Below are 22,500 nucleotides of genomic sequence, written 5' to 3'. Positions count from 1 at the left end.
AACTGTCCATAGGCAAACCGTCCACAGGCAGGCTGCCAGTAGGCTAACTGTCAATGGGCAGGCTGCCATAGGCAAACTGTCCATAGGCAGGCTGCCAGTTGGCAAACTGTCCATAGGCAAACTGCCAGTAGGCAAACTGCCCATAGTCAAACTGCCAGTAGGCAACTGTCCATAGGCAAACCGTCCACAGGCAGGCTGCCAGTAGGCTAACTGTCAATAGGCAAAGGCTGCCATAGGCAAACTGTCCATGGGCAAACTGCCAGTTGGCAAACTGTCCATAGGCAAACTGCCAGTGAAGACAAACTGTCCATAGGCAAACTGCCAGTTGGCAAACTGTCCATAGGCAAACTGCCAGTAGACAAACTGTCCATAGGCAAACTGCCAATAGGCAAACTGCCCATAGTCAAACTGCCAGTAGGCAAACTGTCCATAGGCAAACCGTCCACAGGCAAACTGCCAGTAGGCTAACTGTCAATAGGCAAACTGCCATAGGCAAACTGTCCATAGGCAAACTGCCAGTTGGCAAACTGTCCATAGGCAAACTGCCAGTAGACAAACTGTCCATAGGCAAACTGCCAGTAGGCAAACTGCCCATAGTCAAACTGCCAGTAGGCAAACTGTCCATAGGCAAACCGTCCACAGGCAAACTGCCAGTAGGCTAACTGTCAATAGGCAAACTGCCATAGGCAAACTGTCCATAGGCAAACTGCCAGTTGGCAAACTGTCCATAGGCAAACTGCCAGTAGACAAACTGTCCATAGGCAAACTGCCAGTTGGCAAACTGTCCATAGGCAAACTGCCAGTAGACAAACTGTCCATAGGCAAACTGCCAATAGGCAAACTGCCCATAGTCAAACTGCCAGTAGGCAAACTGTCCATAGGCAAACCGTCCACAGGCAAACTGCCAGTAGGCTAACTGTCAATAGGCAACTGCCATAGGCAAGGCTGTCCATAGGCAAACTGCCAGTTGGCAACTGTCCATAGGCAAACTGCCAGTAGACAAACTGTCCATAGGCAAACTGCCAGTAGGCAAACTGTCCATAGTCAAACTGCCAGTAGGCAAACTGTCCATAGGCAAACTGCCAGTAGGCAAACTATTTATGGCCAAACTGCCAGTAGGCAAACTATTTATGGGCAAACTGTCCATAGTCAAACTGTCCATAGGCAAACTGTCCATAGTCAAACTGTCCATAGGCAAACTGTCCATAGGCAAACTGTCCACAGGCAAACTGCCAGTAGGCTAACTGTCAATAGGCAAACTGCCATAGGCAAACTGTCCATAGGCAAACTGCCAGTTGGCAAACTGTCCATAGGCAAACTGCCAGTAGACAAACTGTCCATAGTCAAACTGCCAGTAGGCAAACTGTCCATAGTCAAACTGCCAGTAGGCAAACTGCCAGTAGGCAAACTATTTATGGGCAAACTGCCAGTAGGCAAACTATTTATGGGCAAACTGTCCATAGTCAAACTTTCCATAGGCAAACTGTCCATAGGCAAACTGTCCATAGGCAAACTGCCAGTAGGCAAACAGTCCACAGGCAAACAGTCCACAGGCAAACTGTCCATAGGCAAATTGTCCACAGGCAAACTGCCAGTAGGCTAACTGTCAATAGGCAAACTGCCATAGGCAAACTGTCCATAGGCAAACTGCCAGTTGGCAAACTGTCCATAGGCAAACTGCCAGTAGACAAACTGTCCATAGTCAAACTGCCAGTAGGCAAACTGTCCATAGTCAAACTGCCAGTAGGCAAACTGTCCATAGGCAAACTGCCAGTAGGCAAACTATTTATGGGCAAACTGCCAGTAGGCAAACTATTTATGGGCAAACTGTCCATAGGCAAACTGTCCATAGGCAAACTGTCCATAGGCAAACTGCCAGTAGGCAAACAGTCCACAGGCAAACAGTCCACAGGCAAACAGTCCACAGGCAAACTGTCCATAGGCAAACTGCCAGTAGGCAAACAGTCCACAGGCAAACAGTCCACAGGCAAACAGTCCACAGGCAAACTGTCCATAGGCAAACTGCCAGTAGGCAAACAGTCCACAGGCAAACAGTCCACAGGCAAACAGTCCACAGGCAAACTGTCCATAGGCAAACTGCCAGTAGGCAAACAGTCCACAGGCAAACAGTCCACAGGCAAACAGTCCACAGGCAAACTGTCCATAGGCAAACTGCCAGTAGGCAAACAGTCCACAGGCAAACAGTCCACAGGCAAACAGTCCACAGGCAAACTGTCCATAGGCAAACTGCCAGTAGGCAAACAGTCCACAGGCAAACAGTCCACAGGCAAACAGTCCACAGGCAAACTGTCCATAGGCAAATTGTCCACAGGCAAACTGCCAGTAGGCTAACTGTCAATAGGCAAACTGCCATAGGCAAACTGTCCATAGACAAACTGCCAGTTGGCAAACTGTCCATAGGCAAACTGCCAGTAGACAAACTGTCCATAGGCAAACTGCCAGTAGGCTAACTGCCAGTAGGCAAACTGTACATAGGCAAACTGCCAGTAGGCAAACTGTCCATAGGCAAACTGCCAGTAGGCAAACTGTCCATAGGCAAACTGCCAGTAGGTAAACTGTCCATAGGCAACTGCCAGTAGGCAAACTGTACATAGGCAAACTGTCCATAGGCAAACTGCCAGTAGGCTAAGGCAAACTGCCAGCAGGCACACTGTACATAGGCAGACTGTCCATAGGCAAACTGACCGGCCACGTCATTTAATCGTTCGCAGTTAAGTGCAATTTCGGCCTAACGTTAGGATATTATGCCGTCTGATGGAGTTTGTTGTTGGGGGGGCAGGGGGTGTGGTGGCGGGCTGGGCCGCTATAGGGGTGTCATGGGTTTAACTTTAATGGTTAGGGCTCTGTTTCAGTTTTGCATCTCTTATACAACTCGTTTACATAAGAGATACACATTCCTGATCTTTAAAAATCCATGTTTGCCAACGTCAAGTTCGGAGGTGATGTTTTCATTCGCGTGGGTGATTGTGTTTTTGTGTTGACAAAATATGTCGAAAACTGATGAATGGATTTTAATGTAGCATTCACTTCTCCTTATAATTAGCCAATGCTCAAGAGAGCGATAAATTATCGATATTAAAGCATATACAGTAGGTCCTAGGTAAAGATATTTAAATCATAGTCGACTTCACCGTAGACTTACTGACGATATTTGATAGCTAGATCAACTTGATCAACGAGGTATGCAGAAGTTATGCATGATTATAATGTGGATCCTGATAACTGATTTCGATGGCTGAAATATTTGTGCTCACAGCGGTTGACACTGGCGGAGGTATACGCTGTATGGATGTTATTAAGTTTCATTACCTCTCCTATTATTAAAACTTAATTTAAATTATAATTTTATAATCTGTCAGACTGTGGGTTAATGAATTTTTTAATGTCATATGATTGTGTAATAGTGTTATTTTAAACAATTAACATGTTTTTAACACGTTTTTAAAGATTATTCCGTGTGTAGGCTTCCTTCATTTTTGGAATTAGATTTTTCTCTCGTTGCATTGAACTTTTCAAGCCCTTATTCTGATGTTTCTACTTGTTATTGTCTTGTCCTTGCCATATTTACGTTCACTTCTCTCAATTATAATTTCTAGCAGTGTTCTTCAGTCGTTTGCCTAAGAGGCATTATTAGAATACTACAGTATCATGTTAAATCAGCCCAAGAATGTTTAAAATCACTATCACGACTGAAAGAAATATCCATCGAAAGCCACCAAGATGGAGTATGAAGTCCATCCACGCCACAGACCTGACTCAGCCTTTTTTTTTCGCCAGCTGCCTTCTACCTTTTTGTATGTGTGTCCGTCGGCCGATCGATCCACATTAATTGTAATTACTGTTGTCAAGGGATGCGATACCTTTTAATCAAGGGAGCCATTTAGTTTAATGGCCATGGGACTCGGAAGCCCATCCCACAAATCAATGCTTAGGATGTTGCAACAGTCTCTGGGAGTGTGATGTAAGCTGTAGTTAGTCACATGAGGCTTGACACACTTGTTACTAAGTTTTATTATTATTATTATTATTATTATTATTATTATTATTATTATTATTATTATTGAATGAAATTGCTGCATCAGCTGCATTTAATTTGTATAGAGCCTTCTCTGTTTTTCTAATTATTGCTTTTTTCTCTGCTACTGCATCGGGCGAGTAACGTTCCGATGTTATTCATCTTTTGGAGGGAAATAGTCGAAATGGGATTCCATATATCCGTGTATTTGAACATGGAGGACATAATCCATAGAGATTTCTACAATGGAAATCTCTATGGATTATGTCCTCCATATTTAAATACACGGATATATGGAATCCCTGAATTTCGACTATTTCCCTCCTGAAGATGAATAACATCGGAACGTGACTCGCCCGATGCAGTAGCAGAGAAAAAAGCAATAATTAGAAAAACAGAGAAGGCTCTATGCAAATTAAATGCAGCTGATGCAGCAATTTCATTCAACATTACTTGCTTAAAAGGGGGCTTTCTCCCGATATATTATTATTATTATTATTATTATTATTATTATTATTATTATTATTATTATTATTATTATTATTATTATTCGAATAAATCCTCGACTCTGCGTTCAAGAGCCAGGTAGGGTCGAAGCTAAGGAGGAGCTTCAGTTAAAGCCCTCAATAATCCTTGCCAAATTGAACATTCTCTGTGATTAGTCTTCTGTGATTATTATCTTCCTATGGCGCCTCTCTCTCTCTCTCTCTCTCTCTCTCTCTCTCTCTCTCTCTCTCTCTCTCTCTCTATGGGGAAGCCCGCGAATGCTGAAGGGAGCGATTGTTTTTGTAAATGTTCAATTTTATTGGTTTAAAGACATGATACTCGCCCTACCGACAAGAGTGTAAGGATTCAGTTGTCTGGATAAGCCGAATGCTTTAAGCACTTAACGTTATAGCCCACTGTGCCTCTGATGCAGTAAGTAATGGATTAATTACCTGGCAGTTAGTCAGTTTCGGTAGGTCGTCACCATACTATAAGAGGGCTTGGAGTCTGCACCCTCATGCAGAAGTTCTTGCTGGAAACCTTGAAGGTTACTACCCTTTAGAGCCATCCCTATAATGGAGAAAATTGTGCGCACACAACACACGCGTATACAGTACATATTACAGTATATATGTAATAAGTATGTATGTTGTGTGCGTGTTGTATTTGTTTATTTGTTTGATAGTTTGCCCAAAATTTTAGACGCCCTTGCGAAGTACACTATTAATTTGTTTGCGCCTCAGGAGAAAGCAGGCTTACCCAACAAATGTGGAATGACGTTAGTTTGCATTGATTTTAAAATGTCGAATTGTATACAGTATGACGTAAATTTTAAAAGGCTGTATTTTTTTTATATGTGAATCCTTTAAAAATCTTTCGAATTTGTCACAAAAACAAAGCAAGGAAAGGAATCAAGATAAGTAAATGCATTCCAAAGATAACGTAATTTCATTTGGAGAGGATTTATTTGGGTCTTGTGTTTTCGTGCAGTTTTAATCCGTCTCTGAGAGATTTTGGGCATTTTGTGTGCGAGAGTGAAAGGATAAATTAATCCTTTCAGGTGTCATACCCCTTCCCTCTCCTTCATCTCCCCCGGGGAGGAGGGGGGGGGGCGGTTGGTGTTACCCCCACCCCTCCAGCTCATCCTTTCAATGAGCAGATGAAAGGAATCTATTCACGTGTGTGTTGAAATGCATATGTTGGGGAAGGGAAAGGACAGGGACAGGTCTCCAAGAACGGCCGTCTCCTCCACTCACCCTACCTCCTTTTCCCCTTGGAGTCCCCCCCTCCCCCCAAAATCCCTTTTCTTCAACTTTTCCTTTTCCCAGGACTCGTGTCTTTTTTCAACTTCTTCTTCCCTCCTCAGAAAAGTTTTTAATGTGATGTCCCCTTCCTAAGAAATCCCCTTCTCAACATTCGCTCCGCCAATTTATTATTCACCTGTTTGTGGTTCTTCTTTTGAAGCCTCATTGGTATTTTTAGGACATTATTTTATGAATCTCTTCCTTGTGGGTAGTTTGTATACACACGCACTAACGCTCACACACTCGTGGGTATGTATGCATACATGTACAAATCTGTGTGTTTGTGTGCGAATGTTTCTTTAGTATAAATTGTTTCCCCTCAAAAGACCATTGGTCCCCAAGCATGAAGAATTCGGATTGAGTCCCTTTACAGTACAGTGATTCGTATGATCCATTGCTTCGCACCGGATTAGTTTGAGCACTTGTTTGTGACCAGATTGATTTAACCCGTTAGTTTATATGTAATTAGTCCGAACCATTGTTTTGTTATCTGATTAGTTATGGAACTTTTTGGAACTCGACTAATTGGAACCAGCGTTTTGTAACTTGATGGCTTAGGGCCATTATTTGTAACTGGATTAGTTGGAGCTCATGTTTTATAACTTGACTATTTGTCCATAGAGTCAATCAGCCTAATGGAAAAAGGCAAATGTCTTTGAGAAACGACCAAAGTTGCAGATATTACTTTTGAAGAAACTTAACAATTCGCATTTGGCGTAGGGTTTACGGTGGTTGGCTGTGGAGATTTATGAAGGTTCCTGTTTGGGATGTTGGAGTGATTGCGTTGTATCTATCTATTGAAGGCGTTGATTGTATTCCCTGTTTTAATGAATCGATCTTTGTTGCATGTAAAGTGGGTATAATTTTTTTTACTTTTAATAAATCAATCTTTTTTTCGTTTCACACGAAGGGAATGATGGAAAAGATCAGGAATTCATGGATTTTGTTTTATAATTACGGCCCTCTTGGCATTAATATTGATGACAGTTCCCTTGAGCTTATGATAGACTTTTATGCTATCAATCGTTTTGCTTTTTAATTTATCTTCATTTTTTATTGTTACTCTTTCTTACTTTTCCCCATATTTGAATTCCGTTCTCCTTGAGCCTGCTCTGCAGAGTAGTGGGCTTTAAAGGCGCGTTCCTTATGAATATTCGCGCAGTATGAATAGCAGTATGTGGTAATAATAATAACAATTGTCTCAGCATAGCCTAATCACAGCAACGTTGATGTTGGGGAACGACTTGGTAATTAAGGCAGGAGTAAATACTTGGAAGTGAAGGCATGCATTTATGAGGTCTTACTGCTTGGAGCCCCGTCACCTGAATATTACTTAATTTGTCCCCCAGTCATACCTCTCATATTTAACAATATTTGCTAAGCTCTTTCTCGAATTTCTGTGACCAACTTCTCACCCATTTTTTTAATAATATTAAAGGGAATATCTTCCGTTTTCTTTCATGTTCCGTCATCTGACTTCAAATTTTAGTTTATATATATATATATATATATATATATATATATATATATATATATATATATATATATATATATATATATATATATATATATATATATATATATATATATATATATAAAGTAGTTTGGGACCCGAGTCGAATGATTGATTTTGAAAAGGGCCCAGGTTGAGATGGAAACAGGACCGAGTTAGGGGAGTTGGACAGTCATGCGTGGGAAGATACCAAAGGAAACTCGTGAAAGCCAGAAAACAAAATAGCATGGTGCGAGAGGGCAGTAAAGCATTAGTATTACGTACCGTGTGCCACGCAAGGCCCAATTTAGGTAGTATCTCTCCTCGTTGCGAGTACAAATCTAATAGAATGTTACGTTGAGACGGGTTATATTGTGAGGGTAATGTAATCTTCAGGCTTAATCTTATTTCGATTAATTTATTGGTCCTTTCAAGTTTGCTACCCATTCCATAGAACGAAAATATTAATGAAACGCAGGCCTCCAGACCTCATTCAGCGATCATAAAGAATGTTTTCCCACCAGTTTAATTGCAACGAAGTCATGAAATATTTTTGCAGATATTTATCGCTATTTAGGGTAGTAGCACTTATTATTATTGTTGCCGGTAAAACTAATAGTTGCAGTAAAGTTGATGATAGCAGTGACAACATAGATGATAAAAGAAGAAAACTTCAGGAAGTATATTTAAGAATTCTGCTTATATCTTGTCGGGAAATGGTTCGCGTAATTACTTCAGCTTGTTACTGAGACTATTAGGCATTCAGACATTTGAAAGTCTTGGGTAGGGATAGTTATATTACGACTACGTTATGTAACCTTTCGTAACGGGACAAATATTCTACATTTTGAAGTGTGTGTAATAGGTAGATGTTATGTATGCTTTGATATTAACTTGTATTTGATTATGTATATTAACGTAATGGCTATTTCATGTCCTGTAAGTAACCTTAAATGGTGAAGGTAATAAGTTGATGATTATCGTAATCATTACTGGCAGGACGCGTGGAACTTCCACGAGCAAACAAATTGATTGTGGACTCCAAAATAGTTTTAAACATCTATAAAAAGCGTGAATAGTTTTTGTAATTATTATTATTATTATTATTATTATTATTATTATTATTATTATTATTATTATTATTATTATTATTATTATAAGCGGTGTTTTAACTTTTGAACTAACATAGCTGTAGCTCTGTTGACTTTGGGGTCTTTCTGCGACTCGCCCCCACTTCTACTCGACTTTTAAGGTTAGCTACAAGTTTGCCTAATTTCTTCTTCTTTTGGCTTCCAAGATAAAGTCGGTAACTCTTGTACGAACCGTCTTCTTTTATCCAGGCTTTTGGTGTAATTTTTACTTTTTTGGTCAGAAGGGCCTCTTCTTCTGCTTCCAAGGGAAGCTCAGAGGCTGCTGTTCTGTAAAATAGGTCTCTTCCAAGGGATACCTGATGAACCCAGGGACCCAGGTTTGACTTAGGGGCCCTCATCCGGAGCTTCCTGCAGAAGCCAGGTGGGACCTCAGGAGCTGGGAAAGTAATGTACTTTTCACGTTATTGGATTCCCAAAAAATACCAAAAATGTCTCTAGTTACTTTCTACCATTTTTTCATTTTGAAAGATCTTGTATGGTACAAATGAAGTTTACTGTAATTATATATTTTTTACTCGAAAGCGTTTTGTCTTGTTACTGTTATGTCTACTTATGAAGAGACATTGATTTTTTATGACTGCTTATGAAGAGACATTGATTTTTTATTATGTCTACTTATGAAGAGAGATTGATTTTTTTTATTATGTCTACTTATGAAGAGACATTGAGTTTTTTTATGTCTGATTATGGAGAGGCATTGAATTTTTTATTATGTCTACTTATGAGGAGACTGATTTTTTTATGTCTGCTATGAAGAGACGTTGATTTTTTTTATTATGTCTGCTTATGAAGAGACATTGATTTTTTTTATTATGTCTGCTTATGAAGAGACATTGATTTTTTATTATGTCTACTTATGAAGAGACATTAAATTTTTTATTACGTCTACTTATGAAGAGACATTGATTTTTTATGTCTGCTTATGGCGAGACATTGATTTTATTAATATTTCCACTTATGAAGAGATTGATTTTTTATGTCTGCTTATGACGAGACATTGATTTTATTAATATTTCCACTTATGAAGAGACATTGATTTTATTAATGTTTGTACTTATGAACAGACATTGATTATTGTCTCAAGTAAGGTGCTACGTTCGTCAATGTGTTATTGACTGCTTTTCGTTAGTTTCGTGTCCGTTCTTTGTCCTTCTGACAACTAAATTAGTATTCAGCGTTTTTTAGCAGGCTGTCATTGTAAGAAAACCGGTTGATCAATGTAATTCCATATTCGGACATCAAAAGAACCATGATGAGAAGACTGCACCTTGTCTGTCTGTTGCAGCACACCACACCTCTTGAATCTATTACTAAAATATCTGAACAAATAAGTTTTAGGGAACGTTGCAGTAAAAAGAAACATGTTACAGTCCTTTCAGTCAGACTGGAATTAGGGGAAAGGTACATGGGAGAGAGAATGCTGTTTAGATGGTGTCACTTGATGTTAGTGTTGTCGCAGTTTGGACTTTGCTCTTGAGGGCAGACAGAGAAAGGAAAATGAAAGTGTGTGAAAAAATAAAGTATAAATGGAGGTAGTTAATTGTGTTTACCCACATCTTACAATCAAAACAAGGCCTGCACAGTGGCTCACTACCGTGCCTTTTGGTCTCATTGTAATTCATTTCACTAGAACCTGATCCATGTGATATAAGGTATGCTGCAAGATTTATTACCGATTTTTTGTATAAGGCATTGGAGTTAATCTTTTCCTTGACTCTTTCATCTGAATATAGGCCCAATCATGGGTGTTGTATGAAAAAAGGCAAAAAAGGCTAAAATCCACTGAAGCACCGCCACCCACGAGATCAATACGCATCTTGGTATCCGGTTTTGTAGCTTCAAAATCTAAAAGGCAGTTGGTCGGGGGCGCTAGTAGCCTCTGCCAGAGGAGAGTACTCTTAAAATATTTACCTTTTTCTTGTTCGTCCGGTCAAGTTTACTAATTAAAACCACTTTCCTTGGAGCTGTTGCAGGTCAGTGAGAGGCTCTCTCTCTCTCTCTCTCTCTCTCTCTCTCTCTCTCTCTCTCTCTCTCTCTCTCCAGTATGTACTAGGCGCTGTTTTAGAGTATATATTGATTTATTTTTCATTTTGTATGTATTTTCTGAAAAGGAATCTTCCACAGACATCAGATGATGCAAGGTGCGATGAGCTGCTCATACTTTAAACCACTGTGTTGTCTCTCTCTCTCTCTCTCTCTCTCTCTCTCTCTCTCACATCGAGGCCAGTGGCCAGCCAAATGACTAAGATCAGAGTAAAGCGAGACAGCAGTTATTGACCTATTCATTTGCAGTTCAATCATAACTTTTTCCATGCTGTCAGAATATTAGTGCCCATTCTCTCTAATAATTTAGTCCGTCCCTCCACCCATCCATAATTTTTTGTGTCTTTTCGTCGATCCCAAATTATCTGTTATCTTCCATTCTCTCTGCCGACAGAGCCACCTCAGTATTTAGACTCATCTTACAAGCTGCTCCAACCTTTCTGACACATCTGCTTGTATCGTCATTTATTTTCTTTTATATAATGTTTCTTACTAGCCTACTCGTTCATTTGACTTTTATAAATTTCCCATTGATATGTAAGCCGTCGTAGCAGTAGCATTCACACATAAATCTTTTTAATGAAAGGAAATTGCATTTCAATTGCTCCCCCAGACTGAGACGCAGACATGGATGTAAATGAAAATCCAGTTTGCCTTGTGCGATCCCAAAGGTAACACGAGTTTCAAGATAAGGAGAGCCAGGCAGTGTTTGCTTAAGTAAATGGATGGGGTTTGAGGCGTCGAGTCCCAGAGGATGTCACGAAATTCAGGAGGTGATATATATATATATATATATATATATATATATATATATATATATATATATATATATATATATATATATATATATATGGAATTTTTATCACACCGTGATTTATATACAATCATGAAGCTACAAATGTTGTTTGATATCAATTCACGCTACTTGGGAATATCCCCGATGGGGAATTGTCACCGACGGGGAATTTATAAGTGATAAATGGGTACCGATCCATTTATCACTTATATATTCCCCTTCGGTGATAATTCCCCATCGGGGATATTCCCGAAGTAGCTTAAATTTGATATTAAACAACGTTTGTAGCTTCATGAATATATATATATATATATATATATATATATATATATATATATATATATATATATATATATTTACTGTGTATATATATATATATATATAATGTATATGCATGTATGTATGTATGTATATATATACATATATATTTATATATACTGTATATATATATATATATATATATATATATATATATATATATATATATATATATATATATATATATATATATATATATATATACACGTACACGCATGCATACATACACATACACCCTTCAGTTTCTGACGGTACTTTAGTTTATTTTGTTCGCATTGATTCTGTTGTTTGTAACTCATTATTACTTTTTCATTGTAAACACGATTTTTTCCCCCACAGAAGGGTATGGGGATTTCGAAAGGTAAATATTGAGTCATGTCAGACACAAATATAACTCGTTTTCAGGGAATATTGCCACCACTTTTCGTCATGCACAATATGCCGTTGCCCTCTGAATATTATTATACCTTGCTGTGTGTAGAATAGTGCTGCTTTCTGTTATCAAGCCGCTGCTTTTACCAGTTATAGAATCGCGCCACATTTTGTGCTCGTAATATTTCCACATTTATATTTTGCACTGCTGCTGTTAGGTGTGCAAAGAATATTGCTGTTTTTCATATGTATTGTGGGCAAAAAGTAAAGACCGGAAATTGATTGTGTTAGGCATTCCAGTGGCGTAGACTTCTAGACAATTCGTCTGGATCTGCCAGGCTTGGTGGAGACGCCTAAGGGCCTGTGGTTTATGGTGAAAGGAAGGGGAGAGAGAGAGAGAGAGAGAGAGAGAGAGAGAGAGAGAGAGAGAGAGAGAGAGATTTTTTTGCCAAGTTTATTATCACTAAACACAATAGTCTTGCCGTATGTTGATGCAGCCTTCAGTGAAACATTATTATTATTATTATTATTATTATTATTATTATTATTATTATTATTATTATTATTATTATTATTATTATTATTATTATTATTTATAAATTCGGCATCCATCAAATAGAAGTAAAAGAATATATTTTCTCTATGACAAATCGTTCATAGAGGGGAATAACAGAACAGAACTGAGAGAAAATTTAATAAAACACAGATGAAAATATATAAACATTAGTCAGGAACTGTCGGAAAATGGAAGTCAGAAATGGCCAACTCACTCATAGTGTCATTAGACTTGATGAATGTCTCTGTGCTCGTTAATAAAATGACCCAGTCTAACGACTGTCTTCTCTAATCTCTTGCAGTGCCACCGAGGGTGCAGACAGTAATCCCCCCAGTGAGGCAGAGGAGGAACCAGAGGCCAAAGCAGGATTCGCATCTGGTAAGAAAGTGTTCCCAGATTTGGTCTGAATCTTCGTGGGTTGATTTTTCTAAGTTCTGTGGATTCAGCTTCAGCGTTTCCGAATCTTGTGGAAATATTGCAAAGTTTAGCTGGAATATTCCCAGTTCAGCTTGAAACCGTTCCTGGTTTGGTTTTGGTATTCCAAATGTGTTATAAATTTTTCCAGACTTGGTTTTAATGTTCTAGGCTTCTGGTTAATGGTCCCCCCGATTTGATATATTCTCACGTTAGGTTTGGATGCTGCCAAATGCGGCTTAGATGTCGCCGAACATTTAAAGTTTCTGAGTTTTGTTTAGACGTTGCCGAAATTGATAATTATTGCAAAATTTAGAAAATTTTCACCCTTGGTTAGCTCATTCTGGTTTAGTTTAAGTGCTCCCAAACATAGCTTAAGTATTATTCGGAGAATTATGTTTACATATTGTTGAATGCTATTCAAGTATTCGTGAATGAGGTTTGAATATTCCCAATAAATTTGGCTTGAGTATTCACAAATATGGTTTACTTACGCTAAATTTGGTGTATATTACAGTATATTACGTAATCATGTTTTGAGTATTTCCGATTTGGTTTGAATATTCCAGAATTTGGACTCAGTATTCCAGAATCCGGTTTGCATATTCACAAAAGTGGACAAATTGCCCCCGAATTTGCTCTGAATGTTCCCGAATTTAGCTTAAACGGGCCCCGAATTTCGTCCTCCCAAAGTTCTTCCGATGCTTTGATAGCGATAGATGGTAAAGGTGTGGCTAGCAAGGGCCGATAGGAATCTCTTCTTATATATTGTGCGTTTGTCGCCGAGGCTCATTACGCCCCGTTTCAGCTCATTTCGTCCCCTTTCAGCAAATTGTGTGTCGTCCAATGGCCTCTCCTCATTGCTTCTCATTTCGTTTCGTCAGACCTTTCGCATTATGCTTTCCTGTTTATGTATTCTTACCATTGCATTTGCATGCGTTTTGTTTCCCTGTCCTCGTACTCTGTGGAGCGAAAACATCTGGTCTGTCTCGTCTAGTATCTGTGACGAAGCCTTTACGAAAAAGCAACCATTTTTCATATTCAAGTCCAGTATACGTCGACGTTTCTGTTGGATTCAATGTCTTTTACTATATTAAGACCCATGCACTCGTTTTACATGTTTTATTTACATTCACATGCGCCATTCTTGCGGTTGACTGAGGTGAACGTTATTTTTCAATTTATAAGTATAAAGCTTATTTTTAATTTTTGTATATGTTCTTGGTTTTAGTGTAAGCGAGAATACAGTAGCAAAATTAGGATGTGTGTGTATTCATACGCTGTCAGAATTTAAGGACATAATCGAGTAAAAAACAAAGGTAAAGATTTAAATTATTAATTGAATGAAAAGTATTCACTCTTAAAGGAAGTCGCTAAAGACATTTCAATGGTGGGATGAAGTTTTGTAAAAATTAATGAGTAATTTATCTCGCGGTTAAAAGCTCCTTGGGTCTTGTAAAGTAATTTGATAGTGCTAGTAGTTAGTAATCTTAGATTATTTTTGTTTAAGATTTAGTAGCTGATGGTTCTGAATTAAGAATTTGTTAAGGGGTGATAAAATTTTCAGATGAAACTGCTATCTCTCTCTCTCTCTCTCCCCCCGTCCTTTAGCGAAATGTCTATGTCTTTCTCTTGGTGAATATTTCAGAGAAACCTCGATGTATTGGTACCTCCCTTTCATCCCCCCCCCGTGTTTTTTTTTCTTAGTAAAAAAATATTTCGTCGTTGTGTCTTTTTCAGTGCATATTTTAGAGAAACCTCGATTCATCGATTCTCTCTCTCTCTCTCTCTCTCTCTCTCTCTCTCTCTCTCTCTCTCTCTCTCTCTCTCTCTCTCTCATTGCGTCTTTTTCAGTGAATATTTCAGAGGAACCTCGAGCCATTGATCCGATTTTGGAAGACATCACGTCTGTCTCGTACCTTTGAAAAGGTCAAGGCTAAAGGTGCAAGATACTATAGATAGCGAATCCTCCCTGACACGTCGAAGTGTCCGGTGTTCGATTCCTTGCAGATGGCGGTGTTATGACCGACTGCGTTCGAACGCGAGTCTTTAATTTTCATTTTTTTATATATTTTTCTGGGTTGATTCAGTATATAAACCCAGAAAAATATTTTATGTAATTTTTGGGGGTTATATAGTTTATAAACCCAGAAAAATGTATATAAAAAGGAAAAGAAAAAAGTGGCGTTCGAACGTAAGTGGTCCAGAAGGTAAACCCGTTAGCATCATTTTGAGAAAAAAGTGAACTTCAATATCGTCAAGGTTTACTAACTAGTTTTATAGCTCGTGGGGTTAAATTCCAGTATTAGATGTTCATGATTAAGTGTGATAAGCAACGATTACATAAGAAAATTAGTGAAAATTTATTTTTTCAAAAATAATTTAAACATACCGCTAAATTGTGACTTTCATACGTGTGAATTAGCTTGTATGTAGGACCAAGTGTTTTGCGTCGCATTCTACAGATGTATGCTGCAATAGCAGTCTCTCAAATAGCCATACTAAGCATTTTTATTTGCATTATCCCTGATATAGCAGAAGCTCTTAATGATACTCACACTTGTTGGGTGGAGTCTTTGCCGTTGCCAGGTTTTACAAACATGAAGCAATTATCAGTAATCCTTTGTCATTTATATAAAACTATGTTTATTCGTTATTTTGATGTTTGGTTTTAGCGCTCTCTCTCTCTCTCTCTCTCTCTCTCTCTCTCTCTCTCTCTCTCTCTCTCTCTCTCTCTCTCTCTATTGAACCAGATCCGTCTCCAGCCCTGGTTTTGTCAATGGACTAAATAGGGTCCATGTGTCTCGTAGACGAGAATTCACTCCCAACGCCGAATATAGTCTGACGGCTTCAGTGATCACTTCTCTTGATTTTGCAGTTATTAGAGAGTGAGATTCTGTATCAGATACCTGAAGATTGATAACTGAAGATTATTGGGAGTATTATTTTGGTATTGGTAGCCACTAATGCAGTCAAAAACTTTTAGAAATTTTATGCGCATACAGCATTGTCTTATAGCAAATATCAGAAAAAAAGATGAGTTAAAAGCTGCCTATGGATGCATTGATTGATTTTGGAATAGCTTCAGCTTATTTCATTTAGTAGTATAAGTTCCATTAACTGTGGTTTCAGACATCATAGTTTTCCAGATAGTCCTCATAATCACATTTTAATTTAATATTCATGAATTTTCCGATTTAAAGAGGGGCATTCTATGGGCTGTAGGTGGCCTAGATAGACATCGATTTTTAGTGGTGTCTTTGTTTACAAATATAGCTATGATTGTCATACAAAATTTGCTGACGCTAAAATTTTAGTTGCCAAAATTTCTCAGAGTTCAGAGACACTTGAGTTTATTTGAAATATACTCTGTGATTACAGAAATGAGCCTTCATCTGAAATAGCCTGTGCATTTACAGACAAGCGGTTTTGCTCGGCAGAACGTTGTGCTCTCAGACAAATGTTATTAGCTACGACCCCATTATTCACAGGCATCAGATTTTATGTGAAGTAGCATCTGTGCTCACAGATAAGATTAAAATTTGTCATTCCCCACCGTTTCACGTGAGATTTTATTTATTATAAGCTGTGTGTTTACTGACATTAGATTATATTTAAAATAGTTTCGGTATATACAAAAATTAGATCCATTTGCCATAAGGTCCAGACATTAGGTTTTATTTGAAGTAGCACCTGTGCTCAGATAAGATTAAAATTTGTCATTCCCCACCGTTTCACGTGAGATTTTATTTATTATAACCTGTGTATTTACTGACATTAGATTGTATTTAAAATAGTTTCAGTATATACAAAAATTAGATCCATTTGCCATAAGGTCCAGACATTAGGTTTTAGTTGAAGTAACATCTGTGCTCACAGATAAGATTAAAATATGTCATTCCCCACCGTTTCACGTGAGATTTTATTTATTATAAGCTGTGTTTTTACTGATATTAGATTATATTTAAAATTGTTTTAGTATATACAAAAATTAGACCCATTTGCCATAAGGTCTGAAGGAGCTTTCGATAGTAGCTGTATTCAATAGAAAAACCGTAGGATTTCAATAGCAGTAGCTATATTCAATAGACATTCAATTTCAGATCAATTTGCCTTAAGATCCTTACCCAAGGACAGGAGCTTTCGATAGCAGTAGCTGTATTCAATAGAAAAACCATAGGATTTCAATAGCAGTATATTCAATAGACGTTCAATTTCTTTGGATGGATTCCAGAGCAAGAGGATTAGACCCAATCCCGTCTCGTTTCATTGTTTCCGCACAGGCGGTGTACAAACCCTTTCTTTGTGCTGCAGATGGGAAGACGCCAATCCACCGTTGGTTCTTTGACATTTGCCTCACGCCCACGCCTCGCTCCGCCTCCGCCTCCGCCCCGATGCTGTCTGTCTGTGTTTAGGCCAGTCTCGCTGCTATTGACCACTCTCTCTCTCTCTCTCTCTCTCTCTCTCTCTCTCTCTCTCTCTCTCTCTCTCTTTTAGTAGTTCACTGGCTTTATTATTTGATTTGAAACTCTCCCAGAGCACCGACTTTCATCGTAAATTTTGAATTCGTTCTCTCTCTCTCTCTCTCTCTCTTTCTCTCTCTCTCTCTTAGTAGGTCATTGGCTTAATTATTTCAATAGAAACTCACTTTACCGATTTTCATAATATTTTTTAAAGTCTCTCTCTCTCTCTCTCTCTCTCTCTCTCTCTCTCTCTCTCTCTCTCTCTCTCTCTCTCTTAGTAGGTCATTGGCTTAATTATTGCATTTGAAACTCAGTTTACCGATTTTCATAACATATTTTAGATTCTCTCTCTCTCTCTCTCTCTCTCTCTCTCTCTCTCTCTCTCTCTCTCTCTCTCCTCTCCATGAGTTTGATCTGTTTTCTGTTTTCTCATGTTTGAACACAATTTATTGTTTTGATTTTCTCCGACGCTCGCTCTGTCTCTGTTGAATTGCTTTGATTTTATTTTTTCTTACACTATTCTCATATGGCTAGTTTCTCATGATATGACGTTTTACTTATTAGATCTCCGTATCCGATGTTACTGGTTCTTGAATTGTCTCTTACCTTTTGAAAGAGACTCGGGAGGTGGACGTAGCTGGATAGTTGGTTGTCAATTTGACATTTGCAAGTTGATTGACTAACAAATTGACGTCAACCAGAGTTGTCAGTATGACTCGGCTTGAGTGTCTAGTTACCGTCAGCGAGATGGGTTGACTGTCACCTTGAAACCTTTTTCGTTTTCTGTAAAAGAAAACTATTGTGCCGGCTTTGTCTGTCCGTCCGCACTTTATTCTGTCCGCACTTTTTTCTGTCCGCACTTTTTCTGTTCGCACTTTTTCTGTTCGTCCCCAGACTAGAGGGCTGCAAATTGGTATGTTGGTCATCCACCCTGCAATCATCAAACATATCAAATTGCAGCCTTCTGGCCTCAGTAGAGTTTTATTTTGTTTAAGGTTAAAGTTAGCCATAAGCGTGCTTCTGGCAACGATATAGGATAGGCCACTACCGGGCCATGGTTAAACTTTCATGGGCCGCGGCTCATACAGCATTATACCGAGACCACCGAAAGATAGATCTGTTTTCGGTGGCCTTGATTATACGCTGTAGCGAAGAAACTTCGGCGCACTTTTTACTAGTTGTTGAGAGGTGTCAAGTTGACATCAACTAGATGACTCTGGTGTCAACTTGACACATGTAGTTTGGTTGTGTAGGCTGACAAGATGGCGACCAGTAGAAAGATTGGGTGTCAAGTTGACGTCAGCAGGATGGGTTGACCGTCATGTAGGAGTCCAGTATATGAGCTGACGGTCAGACTGACTTTCATGAGATATGATGGCTGCCAAGATATGGTGTCCATTATTTCCGTTGGATGTAAAGTAGGCGATTTAAAATGAAATGTAATGTTGTGAAATGAACGTATTACTGCGTTCGAGATGACTGATGGCTTTATGCAAAAATTTCACTGATGCATATTTTTATTCAGTCTGTATCCTGTCAGCTTTTTATGATTATAGCGTTAAAATGGATCGTCACTTCCATTATATAAAATATATTACCAATTACTTCGAATGGTCTGTGTGATCACTTTTGTGACAGTCTGTGTCGTTTCCGCTTTTAGTAATGCTTTTTTGCCCTCTGGTAACTGACGACAGCAATGAGTTTTTATTGTGATGATTTTTTGCTGCATTTTTGTTAATAATTTTTCAATAATTAACCGTGAAAAATATCGAGGCTGCAGTTGCATAAAACCTGTTACCAATTATTTTGAATGGCTGTTCCTTTGACAAATGACAGCAATGGGTTTTTGTAAATTTACATACGTAACCGAATACTTTAGATGTCGACGTGATGGCAGATGGCAACTTTTTTACTCACTTTTCTTTAATGTTCTCAAGTTTTATTCGCCGGTCGCCTAATCTCCCCATCTTTCTCTTGTTTATCTGATCAGGCCCTACGAGTTTCTACCCAATTTTCCAACCACCCGCGTAGCATAATAATGAAATCCCGCACATACATCAAGTGTAATTTCAGCCATTCATCACACACGGCCAGTAATTCATCGACCCCTCCACCCCTACCTCTCCCGCAACCCCCCCCCCCTACCCCCAACCCTCTTAACTATGTGCTACAACCTTCACGACTAAGAAAAAATGCTGCGTGCTTGTTGTGAGATTTCTTGACGGATAATCTAACTATACTTCTTTTATACAGTATGTTATGTATTAATGCATATTGTCTTACTTTATTGAGTGGTTTTATTTTGGAGTAATTTTATCATATGCATTATTGCATTCATTTGATTGTAAGGCTTTCAGTAACTGGATGTTAACTTTTGAAGTATGGGCATCTTCAGTAAAACATGTTACATGTCAACCACATGTAACCAGTTGTTGTTTTGATACAGTTTTTATTGGCTACACATTTATTACATCTGGTGTCGTTACTGTCATTGTGTTTAGAACGGTCTCTGCCCTACAGTATGTATGTACAGTATATAGTATGTATACTGTATATTAACATATTGTAATGTATCTATTCCCGAACCTAAACATAATTTTCCCTTTTTGATGGGAAGGAAGGCTTGCTATTTTATCCCAAGAAGAGGAAGGTTTTGAAGTTATCTCAGCTTATTTTTGAATGATTTACGTAAACAAAAGTACTAGTGGCTTTCTGGGTCTCGTTGTGACTCATTATCATCGAACCAGGCTCACGGCCGCACTGGTACTCTCCGAGAGGTACTAGTGTGGCTCTCTTCAAAGATACCTAAGTGTGACTTACCAGTAGAAGTGGTAAAATCGTAAAACGTGGTAAATGTTTTAATATACTTAAGCTACAGTCAGATGTTGCCTAACTTCGTCTGGTAAAGCAACGTAACGTGACGTAAAATAGTACAGTATAAGTAGTGCTGTGCAGTAACGTACAGCAGATTAGATTCGGCAGACTGTAATAATCGGGTAATGTAATTGCATGATTTTGGTTTTGTCACGCCATTTTATCACGCAAATTAGAAAAAAGTCTTTTAAGAAAAGTTGGGGGGCATATTCAATCCCACGCCGTTCCTTGGATGGAAACACGCACAGACACAGAATTCCTTATTCCGAAAAGTCTAAAATTCTGGGAAAAGATTTTTTTCGAAACGAGTCGGAACGCCCCATGTTTGATAATGATTTTCTGAAAAGTCGGATGATTAAGTTTACCGAACCTAAACAGTACACACAAAGCTCACGTGGGGGCGAAAGTGAATCTCGAAAAGTTTTATTAAGTCTTGTGTGAGTTCCGCAAAAAAATCCCTTTTTCCGACTTTTCTTATCTTCTGGGTTGCCTTTTGAAATTCCCAGGACGTACCCATCCCTATGAGTCATCCAGAGAGAGAGAGAGAGAGAGAGAGAGAGAGAGAGAGAGAGAGAGAGAGAGAGAGAGAGAGAGAGCGAGCGAGCGGTAGTAATCCCCACGGAAACTCCCAAGATTTGGCAAGGGCCCAGATACGTTTTGCAGCGAAAGGACTGAACAGGACTCATATCCCGTTCCTTTGAATGAGCAACATGGGCTTATATCTCCTGTTGATGATTGGTCTCGCGGACGTGACTGCAAATAAACGAGAGTGACCACAAAGTTATGAAGGCTCTGCCCAAGCGATTATGATTCCGTGACTTTGGAGTGACTGGAAATGGGGGAGTCTGCGTTTGCGAAAATTGAAGTAGAGGAATTTCGATGGGGGTGTACTATTACAAATCTGTATTGTTTTATCTTTATATGATATGCATAAGTACATGTGGAAGTTAAACAGCGTTTTGTTCGGTAACCAATACAGTTTTTAATGCTTTTATTACAATGTGCCCCAGGTAACATTATTTATTTCCCCCTTTCCACGTATTCTGACTCCATTCTCGTTTCATTGCCAGATTCCCTTCCAGTTTTCTCCGTACGCTTTTAATCTTCTGTTGACTGAATGATACAGTTGACGTTGGGATTAATGGCCTCCTACAGGTGCAGAATAGAGAACGATGATTGCACAGCTGAGAGAGAGAGAGAGAGAGAGAGAGAGAGAGAGAGAGAGAGAGAGAGAGAGAGAGAGAGAGAGAGAGAGATTTGCATCTCGTGATGATTCGGTTAGGATGAAAAATGTTTTTTTCTTTTCATCTCATTCGATGTCGTGAACTCGTGACTGTCTAGTGTAGTAAAGTTTTAATCATGAGATTATTCAGGTTTTGTAACTGAAGATTTTTATATGACTTCGCCAATACTTGATTTGAATGATTTTGTGACTTAGTAAGATGACAAATCAAAGTCGTTAAGAGCGATCATATCTCAAAATATTGGATCATCTCTCTCTCTCTCTCTCTCTCTCTCTCTCTCTCTCTCTCTCTCTCTCTCTTCTCTCTCTCTCTGTTGTTGAATGAAAGTTTCGCTTATAGATCCTCCAATTGTAAAGTTTGTGAAAAATTTTAATTTAATTGACAAAATATGAGAGCTTACAATCAGCTAAGTGATATGGTAAAACTATTTTAATAATAATAATAATAATAATAATAATAATAATATGCTACAGTTGAAATTGTACCTACTCATATGGTAATAAACACGCTTTCATAAATACGTGTAATCAGGATTGCGATAATCACAAAATCGATACTTGCTGGCAGAATGTCGATAACCGCCATTTCAAAAAATCCCAAAGCCCTCAATATCAGTGGTCATATTCTCCGTAATCATAATCATCTGTGCATTAGCATCCACAGTAATCAGTTTTATCAATAATCACAACATCTACAACGACGAAATGTGACCCGTTATTTTTTTGTAATTGATGATTCAAGCGCGAAATTTTACGCGCAGAGCTGTTCTCATTTATTATTATTGTTAATTAATAATTTGTGTCAGAAATGAGAAGAATCTGTCTAGTTTAATGATCAGCTCTGAATTGATATTGGTTCAGACTTACAGTTCCTGCTTTTGTGTCTTTGTTCGAACCGGATCTGCCATCTGGTTTTGTTTGACAGTTGTTTGATGACAAAGAGTTGCATTCT

At 38.6% G+C, this 22,500-nt stretch overlaps 1 protein-coding gene across 50 annotated transcripts in view; it reads left to right on the top strand.

The window, feature by feature from the left end:
- The window catches only part of Sap47 (Synapse-associated protein 47kD), a 343,435-nt gene that overhangs the window by 115,628 nt on the left and 205,307 nt on the right, over positions 1–22,500 (top strand). For all 50 annotated transcript variants that reach the window (XM_067117730.1, XM_067117722.1, XM_067117709.1 and 47 more), the window contains one exon: positions 12,856–12,932. In XM_067117730.1, the coding sequence (XP_066973831.1) occupies positions 12,856–12,932 (77 nt within the window). The remainder of the gene's footprint in view (positions 1–12,855; positions 12,933–22,500) is intronic.

The sequence above is a fragment of the Macrobrachium rosenbergii genome, chromosome 15 (assembly GCF_040412425.1).
Source record: "Macrobrachium rosenbergii isolate ZJJX-2024 chromosome 15, ASM4041242v1, whole genome shotgun sequence".
NCBI lineage: Eukaryota > Metazoa > Arthropoda > Malacostraca > Decapoda > Palaemonidae > Macrobrachium > Macrobrachium rosenbergii.
This window is presented reverse-complemented; position numbering and strand designations above follow the sequence as displayed.